This window comes from Photinus pyralis, unplaced genomic scaffold (genome assembly GCF_008802855.1).
Source record: "Photinus pyralis isolate 1611_PpyrPB1 unplaced genomic scaffold, Ppyr1.3 Ppyr1.4_LG2, whole genome shotgun sequence".
NCBI lineage: Eukaryota > Metazoa > Arthropoda > Insecta > Coleoptera > Lampyridae > Photinus > Photinus pyralis.
The window spans coordinates 14,543,333-14,568,090 of record NW_022170403.1 but is presented as its reverse complement, the minus strand read 5'-3'; the positions used below and the strand labels follow the sequence as shown (position 1 = coordinate 14,568,090).

Genomic DNA, 24,758 nt, shown 5'->3' with positions numbered 1-24,758 from the left:
TCAAAAACTATTTCCTTACGAGTTATTCAGTCTGAGTACCTCACACTTCCGTTACTTATAAGCAATGGTAATAACAAATATAATAAGTAAAAGGGTTTTGTGACGCACCTAAATATTTTTAAAAGAATAACGTTTGTTTATTACGTTGTCTGAAGGATTAGCGACTATTGCATGTCCAAGATTTTCGCCACACTGCTTTATAAAGAAAATGCAGGTTTCTTAGAAGTTGTCTGTAATTTCAGTTGCTTTGTATCTAAAATTGTTGCGTCCCTATTCAAATTACGCCCTGTGCATCAGGTGTACGTTCATTTGTAAATTGTAATAGGCCTAACATTTTATTCTGATAGTGGATGCAAAATTACGTCAGTACCTGGATCACAATCTTCGTTTTGAAAACTCAAATGCGTGCGAAATCGCGCCCTTTAAAACATAAGTGCTTTAAATGTCGCTAAGTAATGTTATTTCAAATGTGACTTATAAAACGGTCATCTGGAGCTGAAATAAAAAAATCCTTCTTAGGGCGCTTTCTGTAAATGCAAAAGATTTCTTTGGCTAGTACCTATCCTTTGTTTGAAGCTTTCACAAACGCGTGTAATTTAAGGTGTGGTGCCAAAACTATACCTTTTTGTAATCGCAGCATTGTTTGAAGTTTTGAATGAATGCACCAAAGGATAGAATATACCATTGACATTGCCGTCTTATATGCCAGCATTCTCAATGCATTTAAGACTTTCTTCGTAAGATGCTTATTATTCATCCACGAAAAAAAATTTTATATTCTTTATATTAGGATTTACTGGATTTGGATTTTGCACTTACCAACTTTTTTTCTGCTTTTGCAACAACCCATTGAATGGACAGTGTATTGTCTTTTTCAACTGAAGTCATTTTATTTTATTTACAGAGACGGCGATTTTATAAGCGAACGTCAAGTGACATTTCCATGGCAACCATGGAATTACCAATAAACAGCCTACTTAATTCGCTATGCATTCGAGTATAATAGTCAATATGATTATATTTTATTTTCCTTATTTTTAAGTTATATTGCAGTTATAATAAAAAAGACTAAGAAACACGTATATAATTGGTCTTTAAAGCACTTGCAACGTTTAAAATCTTTGTTTGATTATACACCTGTCTCTTAATATACTAATTTCAACCACGTGTCGGAGCGCACCATCTTGTGGTAATAATTTTAGAATTTTGTATTTAGAACCGGAACAGAGCGTACCTATAACCTAGGTAAAGCAGTCTCTCAAAACTTTTATGTGTAACTAAAGAAGTTTTGAGACTTTTGAGAGTAAAACATTTTTGCTGCTAGTTTATTTAGAAAAAATACTGGTTTCGCACTCGTTTATCTTCTATTTGCATTTGTAATGTTTAGATTGCCTTGTTAGGTAAGAAAAACGTTTTTCATTTCTTGACCTAAATGGAACAGTTGTACCTCGCACGGATTTGAATGGGCTTGGAATCAAATAAAGACCATAAGAATGGTAAGTTTTAAGCCCTTTTTTGCCATAGTTACATAAGCAATTACAAGTAAGACATTTCAATATTATTTGTATACGCCTGGTTGAGTAACCAATGATCAAAGAAGTCAACCCATTACATTTCAAAAAATTATTCTGGTATGTGATGTTTGATAGAAATTTCAAAAACTGCCGTTGATACACTGATAATTACAAAATTTGCCTACTTGAAGATTACATCAATTGCTCTTTTTTTAACTCGCTTACCCTATATATCACTTCTATTTCATTATCAATTGTACAGTGCATATATAGATGAGCTTTGTTGCTTTCATTTTTAACCTTCACGGTAGTATAAATAGATTAAGATATAAACTTCGCTAATAGTTTAATTATACCCTCAAAGCAATAAGATGAAGTTTCTGTTACTGTGCGTGATACTTACCGTCATTAAATCTGATGAAATACTAGAATTTCAAAATAGTAACGTAGAGTTCGCTGCTGATTTGTACAAGGTGAGACAATTAGCATTCGCTGACAATGGATACGAAAATACCTATAAATTAATTTAACAGGAAATATCTGCTAAACAAGCGGATAACTTTTTGGTATGCCCGTTATCGGCACAAATTATTTTATCACTTGCAACTGTTGGGTCCAGAGACAGTTCCGCTGAGCAATTAAGTAGTTGCTTGCATTTACCGAATGATCCCATGAAAATTCAAGGTATTTTTGGAAAGGTGAACGACAAATTCAACGTTTCACAGCCGTACCAATTCAGCAGCGCAAACAAGATTTACCTCGGTGACAAAAGCGCTATCAAGAATGACTACAGGGATATCGCTATTAATACTTTTAAAGCCGGTATAGAAAACGTCAATTTTGATGATCGTGAACAGGCCACCAAAATAATTAATCAGTGGGTTGAAAATAAAACAAACAACAAAATCAAAGATATCATAGAGAAAATTAGCTTAAGCCCAAGCACATATGCGATCTTAGTAAACGCTTTGTACTTTCATGGAAATTGGATTCACGAATTTGATGGCAATGGCGACTATAAGCACGAATTCTACGTCAGTGAAACCGAAATCGTATCAACCAACTTTATGTTTCAAAGAAATAATTTTAATTATTGCTATAATGAAAAACTCCGTGCTGAATTTTTAGAGTTACCGTTCGTTGGAGACGATGTAACTATGACTATTGCTTTGCCAAAGAGCAATCATGGATTAAATGAACTAGAAAATCATATTTCCGATGTTATCTTACCCCAATCTTTCCAAAAACTAGACGCATTTATTTCAATACCAAAGTTCACAATGGCATCGACAATAGATCTCAAAAAGATTTTAAAAGTTGTAAGTAGTCAATCACTGGCGTCAGTTTTTTGTCAAATTCCTTTTGAAGTTAGGTGTGACGGATCCTTTTAATACAAAGGCAAACTTTAAAGGAATCACTGAAGCTCCCATCTACATTGATGAAGTTGTTCAAAAGACATTCATAGAAATTAATGAAAAAGGAACAACGGCTGCAGCTGCCACCAAAATAAGTAAGTTCTTGTTTCTCCGTAAAATATACGTGTTTTTAAATCACTATCACGAGAATGACATCCTCAATTTACGTTTAATCATTTCTTTTTTAGGTTTTGGCTCTATTAGCATGCCTCTTGTGACGTTCACTGCGGACCATCCATTCATATACTATTTGAGACACCGCACTACCGGAATTGTCTTTATTGGAAGATTTTCTAGACCATAGTTAGCGACTATGCTATGCTTTTTGATCTGAATTTTTTTCAATATGGGTTAATTTTTTTACTACTACTAGAATCATATGATTATTATACACCTTGATGAGTTTTTTATTATAAGCCACGTGGCCAACACAGCAATAAAAAAATTAAAATTTCCAAGTCCTTCTGATTCTGCTATCAAACATATGGAAAACAGAAAATATTAATTCGTCAAGTGTTGCCTTGACGGAGATGGACGGACAGAAATACAGATTATTATCAGCACAATGACCTTCGCGTGTCTCTTACATTTTCTTCTTTTCAACCAGAACACCCTGACGGTTTCTGAGTACATTCTTTCCGCTTTTGAAATTTTTTTCTGTTTAAATCCAATCCCAAACGACACGTAGATAACGATGCACAAAAATTTTGAGCTAGGCTAAATTTGACACCTGAGTTTTAAAATGTAATATTATTATTTAAAGAGGGAGTCTGAACAATCCAAATGATCAACAGGATGTTTAGTGTGGACGACGAGCGAGCTGTGGTTAGGAGGGTGGAAAGGGAAACGGTTATGTTAAGTTAACGCAGGAAATTGGAAAATGGTGATGTGCAGAAATGTGTAGATTAGCAAGTTTATTTATTTATCGCCGACTAGCATTAGAATGCTATGATTATGAATGTCAAAATCATTAATAATCCGTCACTTTATGGCACGTGCCATAAAGTTGTGCCATAAAGTCGCCTTGACAACAAATTTAGGCTGATTGTTGATATATTATTTATTAATGTTAATAGTAATAGTACAATTTGAATTTCCGGAAATTGAAATGCCTGAACTAGATTGAAGAACACATTCATTTGTAGTCGATGATGCACTAGTAATTCCAGATACTGAGATAGTTGATGAAGATGCCAAATCCCTGATTCTCTGGCAGCTAACAGTGTTAACAGATCCTAAGGTTCTAGCAATTTTGTTCTTGTTTTCTCGTGAATCCGCCACATACCTACCCTTCCGCAACAGCATCGCTTTTCCAGTCACCATGTCTTTTCAATGTTCGAATGTCTGCGCCACTATCTGCAAGGATTGTAGCAGACGTTCTGCGAAATGAATGACCAGTGAACTGATCTGCATTAGGAAGGTTCAGATATTTGGCAATTTTACGAGGAATTTGACCAAAGGTATTGATGCCAATGGGATTACACGTACACTTTCCCGCACCATAGAATAGAAAGAACTTCTCTATTTTAACATGCTTTGGTCTTAAATTTATGTACTTTTTAATGAGCTCAGTGTAATTCATGCTATCATCATTTAAAATTGTGAATGTTCTGGGTCGATGTGTTTTCGTATCTTTGAGATTCACCACAAAAACTGCACCCTCTTCTTGGACATCGCTTACACATAAATTGTAAAACTCTATCCTTCTGCAAGCACCAAATAATCCAAATATTGCAACAACCTAAAATCATACTTTTATAGTAACCTTTTGTAGCAATAAGAGAAACCCACCCACCTTCATAAGGAGATATTGTTCGTCACAAGCCGAGGTCAAAAAATTTATTAACTGATTCTTTGAGAACACCAAAGATTTTTCTGCTGAATACCCAACTGAACACTTTTTTAAAAAAGCAGAAAGTTTAGAAAACTGGCTAATGTCAATGTCATTTTTTATTCGTAACATACATTTCAGCTTGGAGTACATGCACCACAATGACGAGGACTTGTAATTTTTTGACTAAAACGGAAGAAACAATAATTACAATTAGGTATATAATTATTTACAGTCTAATTGATCTACCTGATCCAGAAAATACGCCAGCAAAACCTTCTCTGTCACAATTTCGGCATTATTGTTCCGCATCCAGTGACAAAATTTTTCAAATTCCTTTTTGTAAAAGTCTTCTGATTTCTTTGGACACAAACTGGATTCCGCTTCTTCCGCTTTCTTTAAAATTGCATCACACAAACTCAAATCTTCCGCAAAATTCATGTTTTGTGCGTGTTTTGTGCAAATGGCGCCGCTTTATTTATTTATTAACAAAAGTGAGCTATCAAAAACCATGGTAATGTTTAAAACCGCTTTGATGTAATTTTAGATTTAGGTATTTCCGATTTAAGTTTATCGATCAGAATTTTTATTTTTGAAAAGTTCTAGTCGGCGATAAAATAGCGTATGAAATTTGTTTATAATGCAAGGGATTATGACATTCGTGATATTACCGCATTCGCTTCGCTCATGCGTTAAACATTCACTCATGCCATAATCCCTTGCATTATAAACTAGTTTCATAATATACTAAATTATGTGTTTGCTCAAAACAACAGAAATAACATTCTATATAAAGTTTTGAGGACAATGATTGTGATTAAAAAATATGTATACAAGTAACTATCTGATAAAAACAAGTGAAGCTAGTAAATAATATTTCTATAAACATAAAAACAAATTTTTCTTAAACTGCGATAAAGACAGGCCAAACAAGTGCAAGTTGTTCATTTGAACTTTGTGCAAATCACTGTACGTCATCCTACGGTTAATTGGGGAATTGTCGTGCGTTTTTGAACGTACATTAGGGATTTCAAACAATGTGAATTTCCTTTTCGTTCTATGATATTGATCAAAGACAGCGAATAGGAAGAATTTATCTGATTATTAAGTCGTTTGAACAAAAATATTAATGATATATTACGTCTTCGATCACTTAGCCTCGTAAAATTTTACATGGTGATTAAATATTCGTAATGTTCATAGTGGGGGTACACCCTCGTAAGTCTAAAGTGAAGACAGCGTAAGAATTTGTTTGAATCATTTCGATGGCCTTTATATGCTTTTTCGTATACGGTTACCAAATGATAACTGCATATTCCAACTTAGATCGCACTAAATGCATAATATAGAAGACCAAACGCTTGTTGGTTTAATTTCAATTGGCCATCAAAAAGCACTCCCAGATCTTTGTGATTGCTAACACCCTCTAATACTCTTCCCTGAATGTTAGACAGAAATATAATATCATCTGCCTTACGAGAAAAACAAACGTAGGCATTTACATTTATCTATGTTCAGGGGTAAGTAATTCCATTGTACCTACTGGCTACTACCATTGAATAATAATCAGATTTATTATTCAATGCTACTACGGAATCGAGATAAGTTTGTAGTTTTTAACAATCCGAGTAGTCTTTTATTTGGTAGCTCAGTTTCAAATCATCTGCAAACAGCAAAATATTTGCATACTTGATTTCTTCGGTCAAGTCATTAATTAACCCTATGAATTACAATGGTCCCAAATTTGACCTTTGTGGCACCCCCCGGGGCACACTGAACACCTCCTTAGACGTAGCCGATCCAAAAACCACAAACTGCTTTCGAGAAGAAAGGTAAGACGAAAAGAATTTTAATAGACAATTCCAAAACCCAAACCGAGATAACTTTTCGAGCACTATCAAAGGCGTTAGAAAAGTCAGTGTATAATGTATCGTATTGAGTCTTGCCATCTTGCCTTTGAAGCATTATGTGTGAATTCGATTAAATTTAATTCAGTGGTCTTGTTTTTTTGGAAATCGTGTTGTCGACCTTTCACATGATTATACCGGGTGGTGCCTAGCGCGACGCAGCATAGGGATTTCAATGGTAATTTCTTTATAGTTAATTACTAGCTCCCCTAATTATTTTAGAGCAAAAGTCTAAATAAGTTTTTTTTAGAGAAAAAAATACTGAATCTGTTCATGCTATTACTCATAATTTTCCGTTTTTCAAAACCGTAAAAATCGACAAAATAAAAAGGTTCATTTTACAATAAATCAAATATGCCTTGGAATTACCTAAAAAAACAGCGATCACGTTTCATTATTTGCCTTTGACGTATATTAAATTTATATTTGTTTATAAATTAGTTAAAGAACTGCAAGTGCAATAACGTTCAAAATGTCCTTCAAAACCATCAGGAAAACGACAATACATTCAACGTTTTGGCTGCAGTAGCCGAAAATCCGAATATAAGTTTAGGGACAAATCTGCTTCAAATCAGTTTTTTTTCTTCGATTATGTAGGTACTCTGATTCTCTCTGATAAACATACTATGCAGATGCAACATACATTCTCTAAAAAAACATTACCTTAAGATGCCTTTTATTGCGTCGGTTAGTTTAAGAAAATCGTTCGACGTCAAACAACGATAACTTAGATGCGATGCGCTTGTAGTTTGTTAAAAGATTCCAAAGCATCACTGATTTATAAAAATGTGATTTTTTATTTTGTCAATTTCTACGGTTTTGAAAAATGGAAAATTATAACTAAAAGTATGAACAGATGCAGTATTTTTTTCTCTAAAAAAACTTATTTAGACTTTTGCTCTAAAATAATTAGGGGAGCTAGTAATTCACTATAAAGAAATTACCATTAAAATCCCTATGCTGCGTTGCGCTAGGCACCACCCTGTATATACGTCTGCCTAATATTTTTTCAAAAAATTAGCCGGACCAGATAGGATTGCGATTGGTCGATAGTTAACAATATCTACTTTAGATCCCGTTTTATGAATTGGACACACTTTTGTGATTTTCCATATATCGGGAAATTTATTCAACCTCATGCACAGATTATAAATTAACGTTCATGGAGGTACAAGTACGCCTGGCAACATTTAGAAATGTATGGCCTCTCTGAATTCATCATCTGAAATAGTATTTATATCCAAAATGTCACATATGGAAAGCTGTTGCCGATATATGTCAGTATTATATGAAGAAGGGGATCGTTAGTACAAACTGGTTGATCTGGTATTTATTGATCAGGGGGAGGTTTGAAACTTGGTTTAAAAGCTTATGAAAAAAGAATCTAAGGAGGATAAAGGAATCGAAGGGTCAGATGGTGTGCAAGTTTCTAGTTTTGTATAGACCACCATTTCCATGGGTGAGTCCGAGCTATATAGTGCGTTTTAACTCTAGAAAAGTGAGGAATTTATTGACAAATTTGATTTGTATTGTGAATTTAAGATGGAGGGTGTTAAGGATATTAAAATGATCGTTCAACGCGATTCGGTTTCCTCGAAATATTACAATAATAAATAACATAGGTACATTTTCAGAATGGGAAGAATGCGTTCATAGCGAACAAGAATAAAAGTATATCTGGAGATAGCCAGCGCGATAACAACAATTTAAAAAGTAATCGTAAACGATTTACATAAAGCCACGGTGTCTATACCGCCGTGCACAAAGCGCATTTCCACTTGCATTCATTTCCCATTTGTAAGATCCAACTTCTGTTAAAATCGTAAAAATCCGGCCACAAATATGAAAGATAGCATTGCACATGAGCAATCCATTTTTGACATGCTATTTCAATTTCAGTTTATAAGAAGAATTTCATTTCAATGCTTTTCTAAATAAGAAAGTTAACTGCGCATGCGCAAAATAAAATTTTAAAACTGGCGCTAGATTTTCCTTTATTCCAAGTGCCTATGTATCAAATTTCGTTTAAAATTCTTCCATAAATAAAAAAGTTGGCACTGCGCATGCGCAAAACCAAATTTTGAAACTGGCGTTAGATTTTCCTTTATTCCAAGTGCCTATGTATCAAATTTCATTCAAATACTTTTATAAGAAAAAAAGTTTGCAATTCGGTTTATAAATGGTCGAGATGCGAAAGGGGCACTGTGAATTTTGAATCGATTCGACTCAACTTTTGGCATTGCGTATTATATGGCTAAGGCTATGCCCATATTGAATTTCATGCAATTCAGTTCATAACTAACGGAGATGTAAGAGCGATCGGACATTTCTAAACAAAATTATCGTTCACACGGACATATAGAGGGACAGACAGGCAAAGGAACAGACGGACAGACGACAGACAACAATACAAAATTATAAATGATCTCTAGGATGGTTAATAAACGGCAAAAGTGTAAAATTATGGAACATGTAAAAAACGGTTTGTTGGTTTTTTTACAATAACTTTTTTAGCAATAAACGCAGAAAAAATTCCTTCTTGGTGCAAGCCTGGACACCATAACGAACCAAATTGCGAAAAAAGTACAACAATAGCTCTTAAGATAAAGAACTAGTAGCGTCGCAAAACGAGCGGACGGACAGCCGGACAGCCGGACGGACGGACGGACAAAGTGGCCACAATAGGGCATTTTTTTTATTTTTGTGGAAATGCGCTAAAAAGGGTATTGCGGAAAGCGAGCGCGGTTGCCACGATTTCTAGGGACCTAAATGTTTCGTTCCGTTCTGTTTAAAGCCGAGCACGTGACAAAAATTCAGGTTTGCTATTCGTAGGGACGAAGGAGAGAGTTCGTCGCGTAGGAAGTCCCGTTTCGGTATTTCTATATTGTACCTTTCTGTATTGTAAATGCGCTGAAATTAAATTCTTAACGAAGTCATAAACGCATGTGCGTGCCATTTTATGTAAGAGAAATGCTATTTCTAGTATTTGCCACGATTTGCGGTCAAAGAATTCAAGAGCCACCAGGAACATTTTGGAGTAGGGGCACTACTAAAATCAAACCGCAAGGAAATAAACTCATATCATTAAAACTTATTGTGATAAACAGAGAAGATTCGTTTTCGAATTGCTAACAGTAACGGTTGGTTAAAAACAAGTTCTTTAAATTTGAGTGACATCATTAGACAGCGTATTGTGCGATAAATACAATTTTGCATACAACGGAATACGGAAGAGAATTGAAAGATATTTAGAGCCGGTAAAGTAGTGGTCGATTATTCTTATACATTTGCTAAATAATTTTGTTTGAAGCAATGTTAATATTCCTAAAGGACTCCACCTATGAGAACCATTTGCCTGAACCGATTACTTTTTGTAGGTACTTATTGATAAGAATCGAATCCAAACAAAGGATTTGGGTATTTTGGTTCATTGATTGGAATTTTGGTACTAATTTGAGTAAGACTAGTCCTTTGGTTGGATTAAAAATGTTGTTCATATTCAACGGCGTGTATATATTTAAACAGGAGAATGTACCAATAATTCATTTTGTGGTAAAGATGAATTTTAGATAAGAGTCAAATTTAGCATGGACATGTGATCACGAAATAGGTATTGCATTTTTTTGTATTTCTTTCTATGAATCAAACCCATATTTTATATCCAGGTACATGTGAAGAAAAATGGAAATTGGTCGTTTTTGTTTACATTAATACAGTGTGCTGTGTGTCCCAGATAAAACGCTCCATAGGGAAACGGCAATGTATTTTTTCGCAAAGGATCAACGAAGCCTTTGACACTAGTGTTCATCTTTCTACCCCAATCTCTTTCTATCATCAGGTAAGCGCAATAACGTACGCTAACTTCAAATACATATCAAAGGCCCGCTGAATCCTTCGCGAAAAAATACATTAATTCTGTTTCGGCATTAGTTTTACATTTACTCGAGGTGCTTACATACAAAATTTCATTAATTTAGATATCTTACCAACTAAAAAATTGGATGGCGCATGCGCAAAACAAATTTTTTAAATAAGGACCAATTTTACTTTTAACTAAGAACATTTGTATCAAATTTCAAAGCGGTCGGACATTTCTAAACAAACTTATCGTTCACACGGACAAATAGATGGACAGACAGACAAAAGAACAGACGGACAGACCAACAGACAGATGACAGACAGCAATACAATATTATAAACGATCTCTAGGATCGTTAATAAACGGCGAAAGTGTAAAATTATGGAACGTGTAAAACATGTTTTTTGTTTTTTTTTTACAATAACCTTTTTAGCAATAAACGCAGAAAAAATTCCTTCCATGGTGCAAGTCTCGACACCATAACGAACTAAATAGCGAAAAAAGTAGAACAATTATAGCTCTTAAGATAAAGAAATTGTAGCGTCCAGACGGAGGGACGGACGCACAGACGGACGGGTGGCCCGACGGACGGACAAACGGACGGACAGACGGACGGACAAAGTGGCCACAATAGCACATTTTATTTTTATTTTTGTGGAAATGCGCTAAAAACGTTTGGAATTGTTCTGGGAAAGTTGTTGTTATACACTTCGTCTATAAAAATGAAAAATTGAAATGCCCTCAACACCAATGCAGGCTGCAGGCGAAGTTTAATTATAATGCCGGGCCTGACTAAGAGCCCTCTAATTAATCTGTTTGAGAAACAAAATCCTCTAATATTGGTTTGGTTTCGTGTAAGTGGCACGGCGCCGCGGAAAGTTAAATGAAGAAGAAAAATTTACTGAAAAGAAGATACAGAACTTGCCTGGATAGCTTTATAAAATGGATAAATGTTGTCGTGGTGATTAATACTAAATTTCTTTTAATATTATGAAAAGACTAAAATATAAACGATCCGATTCCAATTCTTCCCCAAAACCAATGAAGTACGCAGAAATTCAATTACAACATTAATCGAAGTAATGCATATTTTAATAGTTAATAGTTATTCTTCAAATTATTTATTCATTTCAAGATGAAGTAACTTCAGTCATCTATTCTACTTATTTGTATAAGTTTGGCTAGCTCTTCTCCAAATAAAGAATAAAAGAGTTGTTGTTATACTTTATAGTAGTCTTTAACGTATAGAACACAAAACATACCTATCGATTTAGGTCTTGGGGTACCTATACAAATATTTTTTTTAAATATATGAGAGTATCAAGCCGAGTGTCCTTTTTAGCGCATTTCCACAAAAATAAAAAAAAAATGCGCTATTGTGGCCACTTTGTCCGTTCGTCCGTCCGTCCGCTCGTTTTGCGACGCTACTAGTTCTTTATCTTAAGAGCTATTGTTCTACTTTTTTCGCTATTTGGTTCGTTATGGTGTCGAGTCTTGTACCAAGGAAGGAATTTTTTCTGTACCGCTTACAAAAAAAGTTAATAAAGGAAAAACAAACGCCAATTTAAAAATTTGGTTTTGCGCATGCGCAGTGCCAACTTTTTTATTTATGGAAGAATTTAAACGAAATTTGATACATAGGCACTTGGGATAAAGGAAAACCAAACGCCAGTTTCAAAATTTGGTTTTGCGCATGCGCAGTGCCAACTTTTTTTATTTATGGAAGAATTTAAATGAAATGGGATACATAGGCACTTGGAATAAAGGAAAATCTAGCGCCAGTTTCAAAATTTTATTTTGCGCATGAGCAGTGCCAACTTTTTTATCTATGGAACCATTTAAGTGAAATTTGATACTTAGGCGCTTGGAACAAAGGAAAATCTAACATTAGTTTTAAAATTTAGGTTTGCGCATGCGCAGTTCCAACTTTCTTATTTCGAAAAGCATTGAAATGAAATTCTTCTCATAAACTGAAATTGAAGTAGCACGTCAACAATGGATTGCCCATGTGCAACGCTATCTTTCATATTTGTGGCCGGATTTTTACGATTTTAACAGAAGTTGCATCTTACAAATGGGAAATGAATGCAAGTGGAAATGCGCTTTATGTAAATCGTTTACGATTACTTTTTAACTTGTTTAGGTTTGCCGCGGTACAACAAATGAAAATCACCCCAATCTAATTTCTGTTGAACCATTCGGAATTTTATTTTTGTCAAAAAACTTACAGAAACAAAAACTGTGGAAAAGTATAAATGTGGATAGGTACATTACGGTTTACAGTACCTTCCAACAAACATTATTCCATTACTTCTATGTTTTAAAAAGTATATGAAAGGTCTGTTAACGGTAAACAATACATTTGGCAGGCTATCCATCATTAGTGCTGCAACAAACGAAATTTTGTTTCTAAAAATAGATTTCTACATCCTACTTACTTATTTCCGTGGCGGCTGCAGCAGTGGCTCCTTTTTCATTGATTTCAATAAATGTCTTTTGAATAACATTGTCAATGTGAAGAGGAACATCACTAATGCCATCAAAATTTGCGCCTTTTGAGAATGGATCAGTGACGCCCAACTAAAAACATGAGGGGTAACCTGTATTCTCTCATGCTTAGTTTGCGCTTACCGATTCCAGAACACCTTTAAATTCTATAACCGATTCAATTTTAAACTTGGGAATGGTGATAATTGCATCGACTTTTTCTAGAGGTTGCTTGGAAAGTACCGTTGAAATGTTTTTCCCTAATCTAGATACGCCATTTTTTTCTTTGGGTAAAACGAACGTCATTGTCACATCGTTCCCAACGAAAGGTAACTCCAGAAATTCAGCATTCACTTCTTTATTATTGTAATAATTAAAGTCGTTTCTTTGAGTCATAAGGTCAATTAGCACAGTTTCGTTCTCGTTTACATAAAATCTGTCTTGATATCCCATACTGTCCCCAAATTCATAAGCCCAATTCCCATGAAAATACAAAGCATTTACCAAAAGCGCTAGGATGTCGGTATTGATATCATTCCCCTTGACTAAATCCTTTATTTTATTATTAGTTTTGCTTTCGACCCACCGATTAATTTCCATCGCGACTTTTTCCCCATCGGCAAAATTCATACTTTCTATTCCAGATTTAAAGGTGTTCACCGCAACTTCCTTGTACTCGTCTTTAACATCGCATTTATCGTTCAAGAAAATTTTGTTTGCGCTCGACAACTGGTAGGGCTCCTTTACATCGAAATTGTAACTAAGTTTTTCAAAAATACTTTTGATTCTTTTTGAATCATCTGGTAAATGCAAGCAGCTGCTTAACTGTTTCGCCGTATTTGCTTTAGCTCCCACTGTTGCAAGTGATAAAATTATTTGTGCTGATAACGGACATACCAAGAAGTTTAGCTCATTTATCTGGGATATTGCCTAAAAAGGAGTTAATGGTAATCATTTTTTAATCTTTAAAAAAACAGGACACACAAATTCACTCACCTGGTACACATCAGCGGCGAATTTAAGATTACTATCTTGAAACTCTTCCAATTCGGTGGCATGAATTGAGATTACTGAAATTAAAGCGAGTAAAATTTTCATTTTGATGTTTGGTTTTAAATATTGTACTGTACTGGAAATATATTGACAAATCTATTTATACTGCATGCATATCAAAAATGGTTATATAATTGATAAAGAGGCAGACATATATGTAAACAAATTTAAATCACATTACACTTTTGATTCTTATTAACTTCTCCTTATTATATTCATCGATCACATCACGTGATAGCACATTGTTTTCATCTATGATGATGATGTAGGAAGCTTGGCAGAAGGTCGGCGTAGGTGAAGGGCTTGCGATGGCTTCCGAATGTACAGGTTTCTCAATGTCTATGTCTATTTTCTTTGTTTTATGTGTAAGTGTAATTCTTTCTCGTACCATTTATTTATCTTTAAATTTCGTGTTACAATTTTTGCGACCAGGTTGCGGAGGTCGCCATATTTATCGCGCTCTTTATCGTGGAAAATCGAGGTTTAGTGACCGTTTCTAAGTGGGATGATGTCGAGAACATCAGGCCTGCGTTCCGCTGGAAGGTAGTAGATGGGCTCCAGTGGTCAGTCAATGAATATCGCCCTACGGCTTGTAGTTGCATAGTCGTACAAATGGGGACCGTATAGGCGCTCGTAGTTTGCTGTTGCATGAAAGATGTTTGGCGTTGCAGTCTCCACCGATGTGGGTTGGATTTTATTATTTGCATTCTAGATTAAATTTTGTTATTTGTTTATTGAAGCATGGCGTTCGAAGTTTGTATTACCAAAGAGCCATTAGCCATTGTTTAAAATAGCGAAACGCATAGTTTCAGAGAAAGCATCTTTAATGTTAAACAAATTTTGTTGCACTTACAGTTTAACTTATTCAAATATTGTTTTGACATGTGCTGTATTCACTAGAAATCGCTCCTAGTATAGCAAGTAATAATAATAATACTAATGTCTTTATTACCATGAACATAAAATAACTAACAGTACAAAAAAAACTGAACATCATAATTTAATATCAACTGCACATGCTAAAGGCGCAGTTCACAGGGAGCAATTACTTGCTTCGCTGTGCTCTTCCACTAAACCCCATACGTAATTCACAAATAATATAGACATAAGCTCATGTATCTACTAATGGCGTTTCAATAAGCAAGACTGCAAACTAGAGCAACAATGGATGGATAGGAATAAGGAGGGAGGGTGAGTCTAATAAAAATATAGTTAGATATATTACTCAAACTACATAAACGCTATCTAGACCCGATAAGAAGTGAATTTTTAACTTAAACTTAGGTGGGGGAAGGTTTTTTATATACGACGGAAAGGTATTCAGCTCTGTTATATTATAAGTAAGGGACCTTTTGAAAATATTAAGTGTATAGGTTGGAATACTTATTAGATCTTTCCGTCGAATATTGATATTATGAACATCTGTTCTGGACGTAATTTTATTATAAAGATATGCATGTGTTTTGAATAGCAAAATTGTTTGAAACAAACATAAAGAATGAAGAAGTCGCAATTTTTCCATGTTAAGCCACGGAATTAACACCAATATGCTGGTATTTCCTAATGCCATAAATGAGAAGAGCACATGCATTTTGAACCACTTGAACTCTGCGAGCAGTTTCACTAGTGAGACAAGGGCCATAAACGCTGCTGCAAAAAGAAAAGTGGGACAACACAAGAGATTTGCATAAAATTACTTTCGAATGGTATGATAATAATTCCTTAATGCTATAGATGTACCGTAGATTTAAAAAGGGCTTTTGAATGCAGTTTTTAATTGGACGCTCAAACCTTAAACTTGAATCCATAATTAATCCCAAGTTCCTAGCGTAATTTACTAGTTCTAACTTTGTGTCACCAATTTTAATGTTCAAAATAGAGTATATATCATTGGTTGTTTTTTCATTTGTTGAACTGCCAAATATTAGCATTTTTGATTTGTTTGGATTTACGAAGAGGGAATGTTCGGCAGCAAAATTTACAAAATTGTTTAGATCTTCATTTAGTTCCAAACCAGCTGTGAGGGCACTGTGACTTTTGAACGAATAGTAGGTATATCTGCGTGTCGTCCGCGTAGAGGTGGTAATTGCAATATTTAAGTTTGTTAATTCAATGTGAAGAGTATATAGAAAACAGGAGAGGGCTTAACACTGACCCTTGCGGCACCCCGCAACTGGTTTCGAGACTATAAGAAACAGAATTATTATACGAAGTATACTGGCTGCGGTTTTTTAAGTAATGGCATAATAATTTCACAGCTCCTATTTCTAATCCTGCAAAGTGCAATATTGACAATAAAAGAACATGGTCGATCGTGTCAAAAGCCTTAGAAAAATCTAGCAAAATCAATACAGTAATCATTCTATTATCGTAATTGATCAAAATGTCATTAGTTACAGATAATAGCGCTGTTTCACACGAATGGCCCTTTTGGAAACCAGATTGTTTTTCGGGAAGAATGCCAAATTGTTCTACGTGATGTTTCAACTGCACGTTTAGGACCTTTTCAAAGACTTTTGACACGATAGATATGATAGGAATAGGATGCAGGTCAGAGTATTGTTTCGGGCCGGATGTTTTGGGCAAAGGATGAACAATAGTGATTTTCCATGCATCCGGATATACATAGTGTTCTATACAGTAGTTACTGAGGTGAGTAATAACAGGTAGATATATAATAGTTGGAATACAAAGCTTGATCATAAAAAGTGTTAGGCCATCACTTCCACATGCGTTAGAACGAAACTCCAAAATTATTTTGAGAATATCTGACTCCGTTACCATATTAAAAGATAACTTGCTCGTTACTATGAATCGTGGAGTGGTAATACTCTACCAAAGTTGGATTTTTTTTTACAGCTGTTGGTTGACACAAAAAAATTATTAATCTCATTAACGTTGCTTATTATGTGTCGGTAGTAGCGTTTTGGATGGCTTACGTCCGATATCGATGCCCGAAAGCTCGCCTTAAATGTTGGTGTTTTTAGTATTTTTAATTTTAAATTCAATATAAGCTTTTTTTGGCTTTATTGATAAAATTACGCATGGTTTTGTAATAGAGCCAGTGAGCCTCCTGTTTGGATTTTTTGAATCGCTCTAATGCTCTGTTTCGCATAGAAATTAACGTCATTATTGTTGGCGTAAGCCTCGGCGTAAGCCATGGAGATGGTTTTTTTGGAAAAACGTGAAGTAATGATTGGGGCGTGAATCTCAAATAGGTAGGTAGTATAATTGAGTAATTAATCCTAATCCTTCACTTAACGGTAGTATGAAAGTTCAAATCTTTCGATAACCCATTTAAGTAATTTTACTTATCTGATGGCGTGTTTTGAGTTTATCATTTTCCAGCAAAGCGCATTTAGTTGTTCAATTGAGAATATATGTAGTAGGAGATCGACTTTTAATTTGTATTTGTTTAGTTACTGTTTTAACAACGTAAACTAAACCTCAACCAGACGATTTATTATACCTGATCTGGATTACGATCAGTGCGCTTTTTTTATTCCCCTCCATCGACCGACCAACTCTGAAAGTACAAAACTCCAAAAGGTTCGTTTTCTAATAGTACCATTAACCGAATCATGTTTTTAGTTTAAGTATGTACAGGTGGTTACTTCTTTATATGATTTTATTAAGAACCGGTATTTATTAATTTCCGTATCCATTATGTAGAAGTCTACAATCAGTGTGATGTTGCCTGTGTGAGTCGGCTAACTATTTATACCGTGAGGAAGTACCTCATACATACAGTTCCGATTCTTCGCTGTGTCTGTTCACTGTTGATTTCCTTCTTGTGCCCGCTGCCGGACGGTACGTAAGCAATACGAGAAAGGGCAGTCCTCTACTTAACTGTGCTTTTGTTTAGTATACAGGTCTGATTGTGAGATGATCTACTTTAACATGAATACTGTTTGAATTTTCACATATACCTACTCTTCGTGTTGAATCAATGGTAACCAATACAGGAGCAAAGTCATGTAATTTTGATGTTTTCTCTCTTTCTGGTTTTCTCTTACGCACAAAATTATTCGTTTAATTTCCCATCCCAATACAAAACGAACGAATAGAAACTGTATAACGCAACATAGGAGTCCTGTTCGTACCACGAGTCCAAGCCGGCTGCTATACCGAGGTTTGAAAGTGGTATGAAAGGTCTGACATTTTGTTAGATGTCTCTGTTTGTAGTTTGTAGTTGCAAGATTGCAAGTAAGTACCTATTCGAATACTGATTACAAATTACTGTGCCAATAATACAGTAATTGATTACTTCAAAAAATTTGTATTCGATTACGGATTACAATATTGTAATCGATTACTTTAGCACTGTACCTAATTACAATTACTTTTATTTTGTACCTAACGTTAACGAATGCGTTGGTTTTCATTGTCATTTTAAAGATATTTCGATACAGGCAGATATTCCATAAGTAGTTAAAGATCTTTACGAAGAATTTGTGTACCATGTGTCCCATTTTGGTTGAGACTGCAGTGTATCTCAGCTGTTATTGATGATATATCTATTTTTGTTTTAGGATTTGGTAATGGGGAAAACAAGAGGCCGTATTTAGCTGTTCCGTTTGTGGCTGTTCCCGTTGGAATGATTGGACTATTCTTGTAGCGCTCGAAAGCTCTTGTCATTTAGAAGCAATAAGAGCGAATTAATATTTTTAAATTACAGCTCCGTTAGCTTATTATTAACAGCCTTAAAAAAGTTTTAATTTTTAGATGCAAACAATTGAATGCGCTCTGTCGGCTGGAAAACCCTTGACCCCCTATGAATTTTATAAAAGTTAAAGCCGTTGTTTAGTAGGGATCTATTTGCCTTTGGTGTTGTAACCGAAACGTAGATAGCTTTTGGAAATTTTTCACTGTACGATTTAATTCATTATCACCGTACCGTTTAAATTTTAAAGTTAAGCGTTTAATACTTTCTACTACGTTAATTACAAGGAGATATTGCTTTACTGTCCTGCATTTAATTTCCCGTAGCTACCAGTATTTAATTCATTTGTTGCCTGTATTCGCGATAGAGAAGTTGCTGTTTTGCCGTGGGCCGTAATTCTGCTTTTAGATTTTTCCTCCGTAATCGTCGTCATATACCTGTGAGATCCGTAGAGTTGACCATTGACTTTAACCAGCTTCATCCCTTGGTGGCGCTCGAGTCCGTGCGTCATTCCGTTCCGCCGACGTCACATCCAAGTCGCTACTTTAGTCAACTGGTGTGATTTATTTACAATCATTTGTAAATTTATTTATGTTTCTTTTAATTAAATTGTGATTTTATTTCGCTAATTACATTGTTTAAATTTCATGCAATTGGTGTACGATCTTACCACCCAAGTTAGTCGCACCGCTGTGAATAACATCAGTTGCTATCAGTGTAATTGTGCTAGAATTATTAGCGTTCGATTAAAGTGTCCCCTATACACACCCTTTTCAAAAATTTGATTTGACACTGTAGTTATACACTAGCTACTCACAATAAGAACAACTTAAAGCTGCATATCTTATAACATGCTACATTCAAGAATGTTACATGCAGTCTGTAAGTAATGTCATAATTAAGTAAGAAAAATTTAAATCGATAATTATTAGAGCACGACATCGAAAAATACTATTGTTTATATTGTGGTCACTGGTCAGTGTATTACTCCACGAACAGTCATGCTGGTTTAAAGCACAATCGACGTAATGTGTAATAAATTGTGATCTTTATTTGTACATATATAGAAAAAAGTTAATTGCGGGTTCAAGCTAGTTCAAGACAGCCTCGACTTCTGAAGAAAAAAGCCTGTCAAATAGTATACGACTAAGGGGTTATATTTTCAAGTCTGAAAAACGTCAGGACAAACTCAATTCACTTTACAATTAGTACAATTTCACTCAAAAACCTCCTAGAATAACCCTATGTTTACAAACCGCTCCCCACCTACACTCGCCATTTGCAAATTACACCAGCCCTTAGGTGTGATAGGTATAAATTCAATGATACTGCTAATTTATCATCCCCAAAGCTGGGCCGAAGATGCTATGTATTCCCCGTTTGGCCATTTACAATCCGTAAAGCCAGGTTTACAATAAAGTACGTTTGGTTGCCTAACGTCCAAACATAGCATATCTTTTGTAATATTTACTCTATACACCATCATTTTGACATACTTCGTATATTCAAACACTGTGATCTGTGGTTGTGTTTCTAACCTAACAAACAATGCGTGTGAACTTTCAAAAGATGTTTAAATTTAAATAGTTTTTTGAATGAAAAATGAAGAATTACGACGTGTTTGTGCTGTTTCTGCTTGTTCGTCTGTTGTCAGTTGTTTTAGTCCAGACATGGTTTGTTCCCGATGAATATTGGCAGTCCCTGGAGGTAGCACACAAGCTTGCCTTCAATTACGGATATTTAACGTGGGAATGGGTTTTGGGAATAAGAAGCTATGCACAACCTTTAATTATATACTTCATGTATAAAATCCTACAATTCTGCCATCTGGATTATCCACTTTTGTTGGTACGATTTTGTATTGTGCTCATTACACACATTACTACACCTTTTTTAGATTTATCTTCCAAGGATTTTGCAATCTGTGCTAAGCGCTTATGCGGATTACTGTTTTTACAAGTGGTGCGAGAGGAGAAAGTGGGCAGTATTTAGTATTTCGACTGCATGGTTTTGGTTCTATGCCGGGTCTCGTACTCTAATTAACACTTTGGAGACTGCCCTAACTGTAATTGCCTTATCTAAATTTCCATGGAGTCGAAAAAGTTGGTTGTAAAGGTTCAGTTCTCATTGTAACTTGCATTTTAGGCTACAGTGACACCAGTTTTTTGTGGATAGTGGCGAGCTTGTGTGTTATGCGACCAACTGCTGTAATACATTGGTTTCCATTGTGCGTTTACTACTTGATAATATCGGAAGAAAAGCTATTAAGCATAATATTCAGAAAGTTTATACCTATAGGGTTAGTACTTCGTTCTTCAGATTGTGTAACCTCGTTTGCTTTTTATTATTATTATTGTCCCTCTTGTTTTGGGCCCTCAACAGGCATGCGCCCAATTACAGAGTGACCTGCATAATGCTATTTAGAGGTGCCTCTGCAGAAGTTGGTCTATACTACTCCTGTATTTACCTTACAAATTAGGAAAACTGCAGGAAAACCTAATTCGGAGTAGCCGGTAGAATGCTCTGAACTGGTCTAAGGTAATTTCCATCTCCGCCACAGATGAAAAATTCACCTCAACCCAGGTTCGAACACCCGACCTCCGGATTTATAACCCAATGCTCTACCACTACGCTTTTTACTGTAGAGACAAATTTACATTTATTACTGAAATCTGTGGTTATAGTAGATAAACAAAAAAACGACTATAAATCATAAAGATAATTTCATTGCTGAAACCAAAGATTTGCTTGGGTAGATTCAGATTTAAATTGTGATCTTTATCTTTGTGTTTTCTCCAGTTGAGGGAATGGTATTTTTTTAGTAGGAATTGCTCGACATTTGAAGGGATGTTGAGGCAGTCTGGTATTGCAGAGGAATTCTTTAACATTTATAGGAATTTAATTTTTTTTTTTGCTGGACATGTGCCAAGATTGTAGTATTTTTCTTTCAAATTTTCAAAAAATTATTTAGGATTCATTAAAGTTATTGAGAAATCGCCAGGTAGGTACTAAATTTCGTTGGTGATCAGAATCTTTTTCGGCACCTCAGTTTAGTGGTAAGTATTTTGACTAAATTTTTAATTGGAAAGGGCATACAAAACATTTAGTATCCTCAATCTACTTGAAACACATCATCAATGGAAAGCTGCTAAAAAGGGTAGGTCTTGATCCAGAATCAATCAGAAACCGAATGCTTAAACTTTAAACATTGTTTATGTGGGTGAACATTGAGTTTGCACATGCGCAGACCAAAGTGAATATACAGTGATATTTACTAATATAAGAAGTAGGCATAGGGATTTACGTGTATTGTTTTTCTCTACCTACGTGATATGTCCACAGAATAAGAAATTACTTCATGGCTTTAGAAGCTGGTCCCCAAATGGCGCTACTCTGATTTTGATGCTTTAGTTCACAGCACACGCACCAGGGTCCGCCAAAATACCTTACAAATTTGTAACATTGTTGTTTCTATTCTGAAAAGGCCGTATTCTGTGGATATGTCTACTTTTAAATGGCACCCTTTTGAAGGGCGCCGAATTTTATGCATCCAAAATAACTTATTAAAATAAAAATAAAGATCTTACTGTCATTAATTAATTTGAAAATTGTGATTTGCCTTCACAGAAAATAAATCTCTTGCGCTCATAACGATAAAATGCGCTTTATCATTTATCTGCACAAGAGTTGCGCACAATTTATACTTGTTTATATTGTAGATCCATTACTTTGGGAACTTCCATTGTGTTGGATTCGTATGCCCACGGAACGTTTATCATAACGAGTTATGAGTTTTTAAAAGCGAATGTGTTTAGCAACATTGGTGAATGGTATGGTGTACATCCATGGTATTGGTACTTGTCTTCGGGATTGCCAGCAGTCTTGGGTGTTCAAATGATACCGTTTGTAATTATCACACTGAACATTTTGAAACATAGACGTGAACACCAACATGACTTAGCTCTTTTGGGATGTATCGTGTTCACGTTATTTGTTTACAGGTAAACTAAATCCTTTATATTGTTGGCGCAAACTTGAGTTCAGGGCCTAATGGAAAAATACCCGTTGAACCAATTTAACTGGGTTTGACACTATAATTAAGGCCGTTTATTTATACATTTGTTTAAATGCAACAAAAATTTTTTTGATTTTCTGCTGTACAGCGTCCTTCACGTCTCCTAAATTTAAATTTTGCCCAGAAAGCCTATTACAAAAAATTCACTTGACAAAATACTTACTAAAATTTGTCTGGTGGTTCCCGTTTAATGAGATTCTAAAATTAGTTATAAGGCTGAAAGCCCGTCGATTTTTTTGGTTCACTCTCAAAAGTCGGTGTTCAAATTAAAAACAAAATTTGTTACCTACGTAGAATTGAACACGAACAAGCTTTCACTTCATATAGACTCCCGCCAAATCCGTCTATTTTTTCATTAAGCCACAAACTAAAGTCTTCGTCCATTTTGCGCTGACAATAGAATAATACTTATTAACAATTACTTTTATTTTGAAGTTGTTTGGAACACAAGGAATTTCGTTTTATTTTGCCATTACTACCCATAGTTTTAAAGATAACTTCATCACACATGGCAAGATGGAGCTACAAAGCTTCACCGTAAGTGCTCAGTGCTACAATGCGATCAAAAATGAGCTGTCGAGTCACCTTTGGAATTTTTGTTTACATGGGAAATCGTACTTAACTTGCACTTCCAAAGGCGACTCGACAGCAACTCATTTTTGATCGCCCGTTATAAAAAAACATGTATAATTCATACTTCGTTTTTTAGGGTTTTAATTTGGTTAGTGAGCATTGTAATATTCGCAGGAAATATGCTTCCGGCCGTGTATTTTTCAATAATTCATCAACGTGGATCCTTAGATGTGATGGTACCATTGAGATCGATAGCCGAAAAAAATCCTCACGGTACAAGATTTTTGTTTTTAATGCCTTGCCACTCAACTCCTCTGTATAGGTAACGTAAATTATTGTAATTGAAGGCGCTAATTCTTTTGCAAACTCGTAGTTTTTTGCATGTGAATGTCACTACAAGATTTTTAACGTGCGAGCCTAACTTTCAACACGAGAAGAATTACGTTGATGAAGCCGATGATTTTTATAGCAGTCCCAGTTTGTGGTTGCGGCGTGCCTATCCGAAAGATGAACCGTTACCTACTCATATAATAACATTTGACACTGTATCTGTTTATATTTCTGATATTTTAAGGAGGTAAAAGGCTACGTTTACATGAATGTATAAGTAGTGTATAGTAATTGTCTTATTTTAGATATAAACTAATGAAAAGAATCTTCCATACATATTCCCCCAGTGGTCGAATTGGGAAGTATATTTACATTTACCAACTAATGTAATAAAATTTTAGGTAGGTACGTTGAATAGTTTTTTATTTACAACTGCGTGGTGTTGCTCAATTTTGTAAATAAATCGGCGTTATAAACTGTTTCTTTATGTAACATTTTTTTTACTCTACGTTTCGTTGGTTCATGGAGATTGTAAAACAAAAACTGTGCAGGTTTTGTGGACATTTCGTTTCAAATCCAGGAATCTTCGAATCAGAACTTCTGCCGCTGCAGTGAACTGATTTTTGTGAAGTGACCTACTTACTTCTTATCGCTCGGTACCCACTGTGTGTTTTGCAGGAGAGTAAAATCATCTCATCCGTCCCGCTTCGAGTAATACCGTGCGAACCGAAGGCGAGCTCGGCATTATTAAAAAAGAGCATTTATTCTGAACTATCGCATTAAAATCGTCGTGCTTTCGAAATTGACTAATATACAAATTTAAGGCGTATTTAATACCATACCAATGAATAAAATAAGTTCATTTTATAATATAAAGATAAGTAGATAAAGTGAAATAGATGGTCTAATGACATCTGTCATTCTTATTTAAATGAGACTCAGACCACGATATAAAATGACGTTCAGAACATAAGACAATGCTATTTTTTTGTTATGTTACTCTTAGATCATGCATTATATGACCTAGGACTTTGAATATAAAATTTATATT

General features: G+C 35.0%; 4 protein-coding genes across 4 annotated transcripts; 2 read left to right on the top strand and 2 right to left on the bottom strand.

Annotated features, from left to right (window-relative positions):
- Positions 1–1,877: 1,877 nt before the first annotated feature.
- On the top strand, positions 1,878–3,358 carry LOC116163657 (leukocyte elastase inhibitor-like). Its single transcript, XM_031477702.1, has 4 exons — positions 1,878–1,987; positions 2,048–2,833; positions 2,883–3,024; positions 3,118–3,358. The coding sequence occupies exons 1-4, from the start codon at positions 1,886–1,888 to the stop codon at positions 3,231–3,233; spliced, it is 1,146 nt and encodes a 381-aa protein (XP_031333562.1). The 5' UTR covers positions 1,878–1,885; the 3' UTR covers positions 3,234–3,358.
- A 615-nt stretch (positions 3,359–3,973) lies between these two features.
- LOC116162643 lies at positions 3,974–5,489 on the bottom strand. The gene is made up of 4 exons (XM_031476296.1): positions 5,010–5,489; positions 4,725–4,946; positions 4,219–4,670; positions 3,974–4,145 (listed from the first exon to the last, which is right to left on the bottom strand). The coding sequence occupies exons 1-4, from the start codon at positions 5,199–5,201 to the stop codon at positions 3,986–3,988; spliced, it is 1,026 nt and encodes a 341-aa protein (XP_031332156.1). The 5' UTR covers positions 5,202–5,489; the 3' UTR covers positions 3,974–3,985.
- A 7,217-nt stretch (positions 5,490–12,706) lies between these two features.
- LOC116165008 (serpin B4-like) lies at positions 12,707–14,164 on the bottom strand. Its single transcript, XM_031479274.1, has 4 exons — positions 14,010–14,164; positions 13,158–13,943; positions 12,965–13,106; positions 12,707–12,912 (listed from the first exon to the last, which is right to left on the bottom strand). Exons 1-4 carry the CDS (start codon positions 14,109–14,111, stop codon positions 12,797–12,799), a joined length of 1,146 nt encoding a protein of 381 aa, XP_031335134.1. The 5' UTR covers positions 14,112–14,164; the 3' UTR covers positions 12,707–12,796.
- Positions 14,165–20,256: 6,092 nt separating this feature from the next.
- LOC116163556 (GPI mannosyltransferase 3) lies at positions 20,257–24,189 on the top strand. The gene is made up of 8 exons (XM_031477554.1): positions 20,257–20,577; positions 20,627–20,831; positions 20,875–21,028; positions 22,449–22,730; positions 23,240–23,341; positions 23,514–23,699; positions 23,751–23,954; positions 24,013–24,189. Exons 1-8 carry the CDS (start codon positions 20,332–20,334, stop codon positions 24,095–24,097), a joined length of 1,464 nt encoding a protein of 487 aa, XP_031333414.1. The 5' UTR covers positions 20,257–20,331; the 3' UTR covers positions 24,098–24,189.
- The last annotated feature ends 569 nt before the right edge of the window (positions 24,190–24,758 follow it).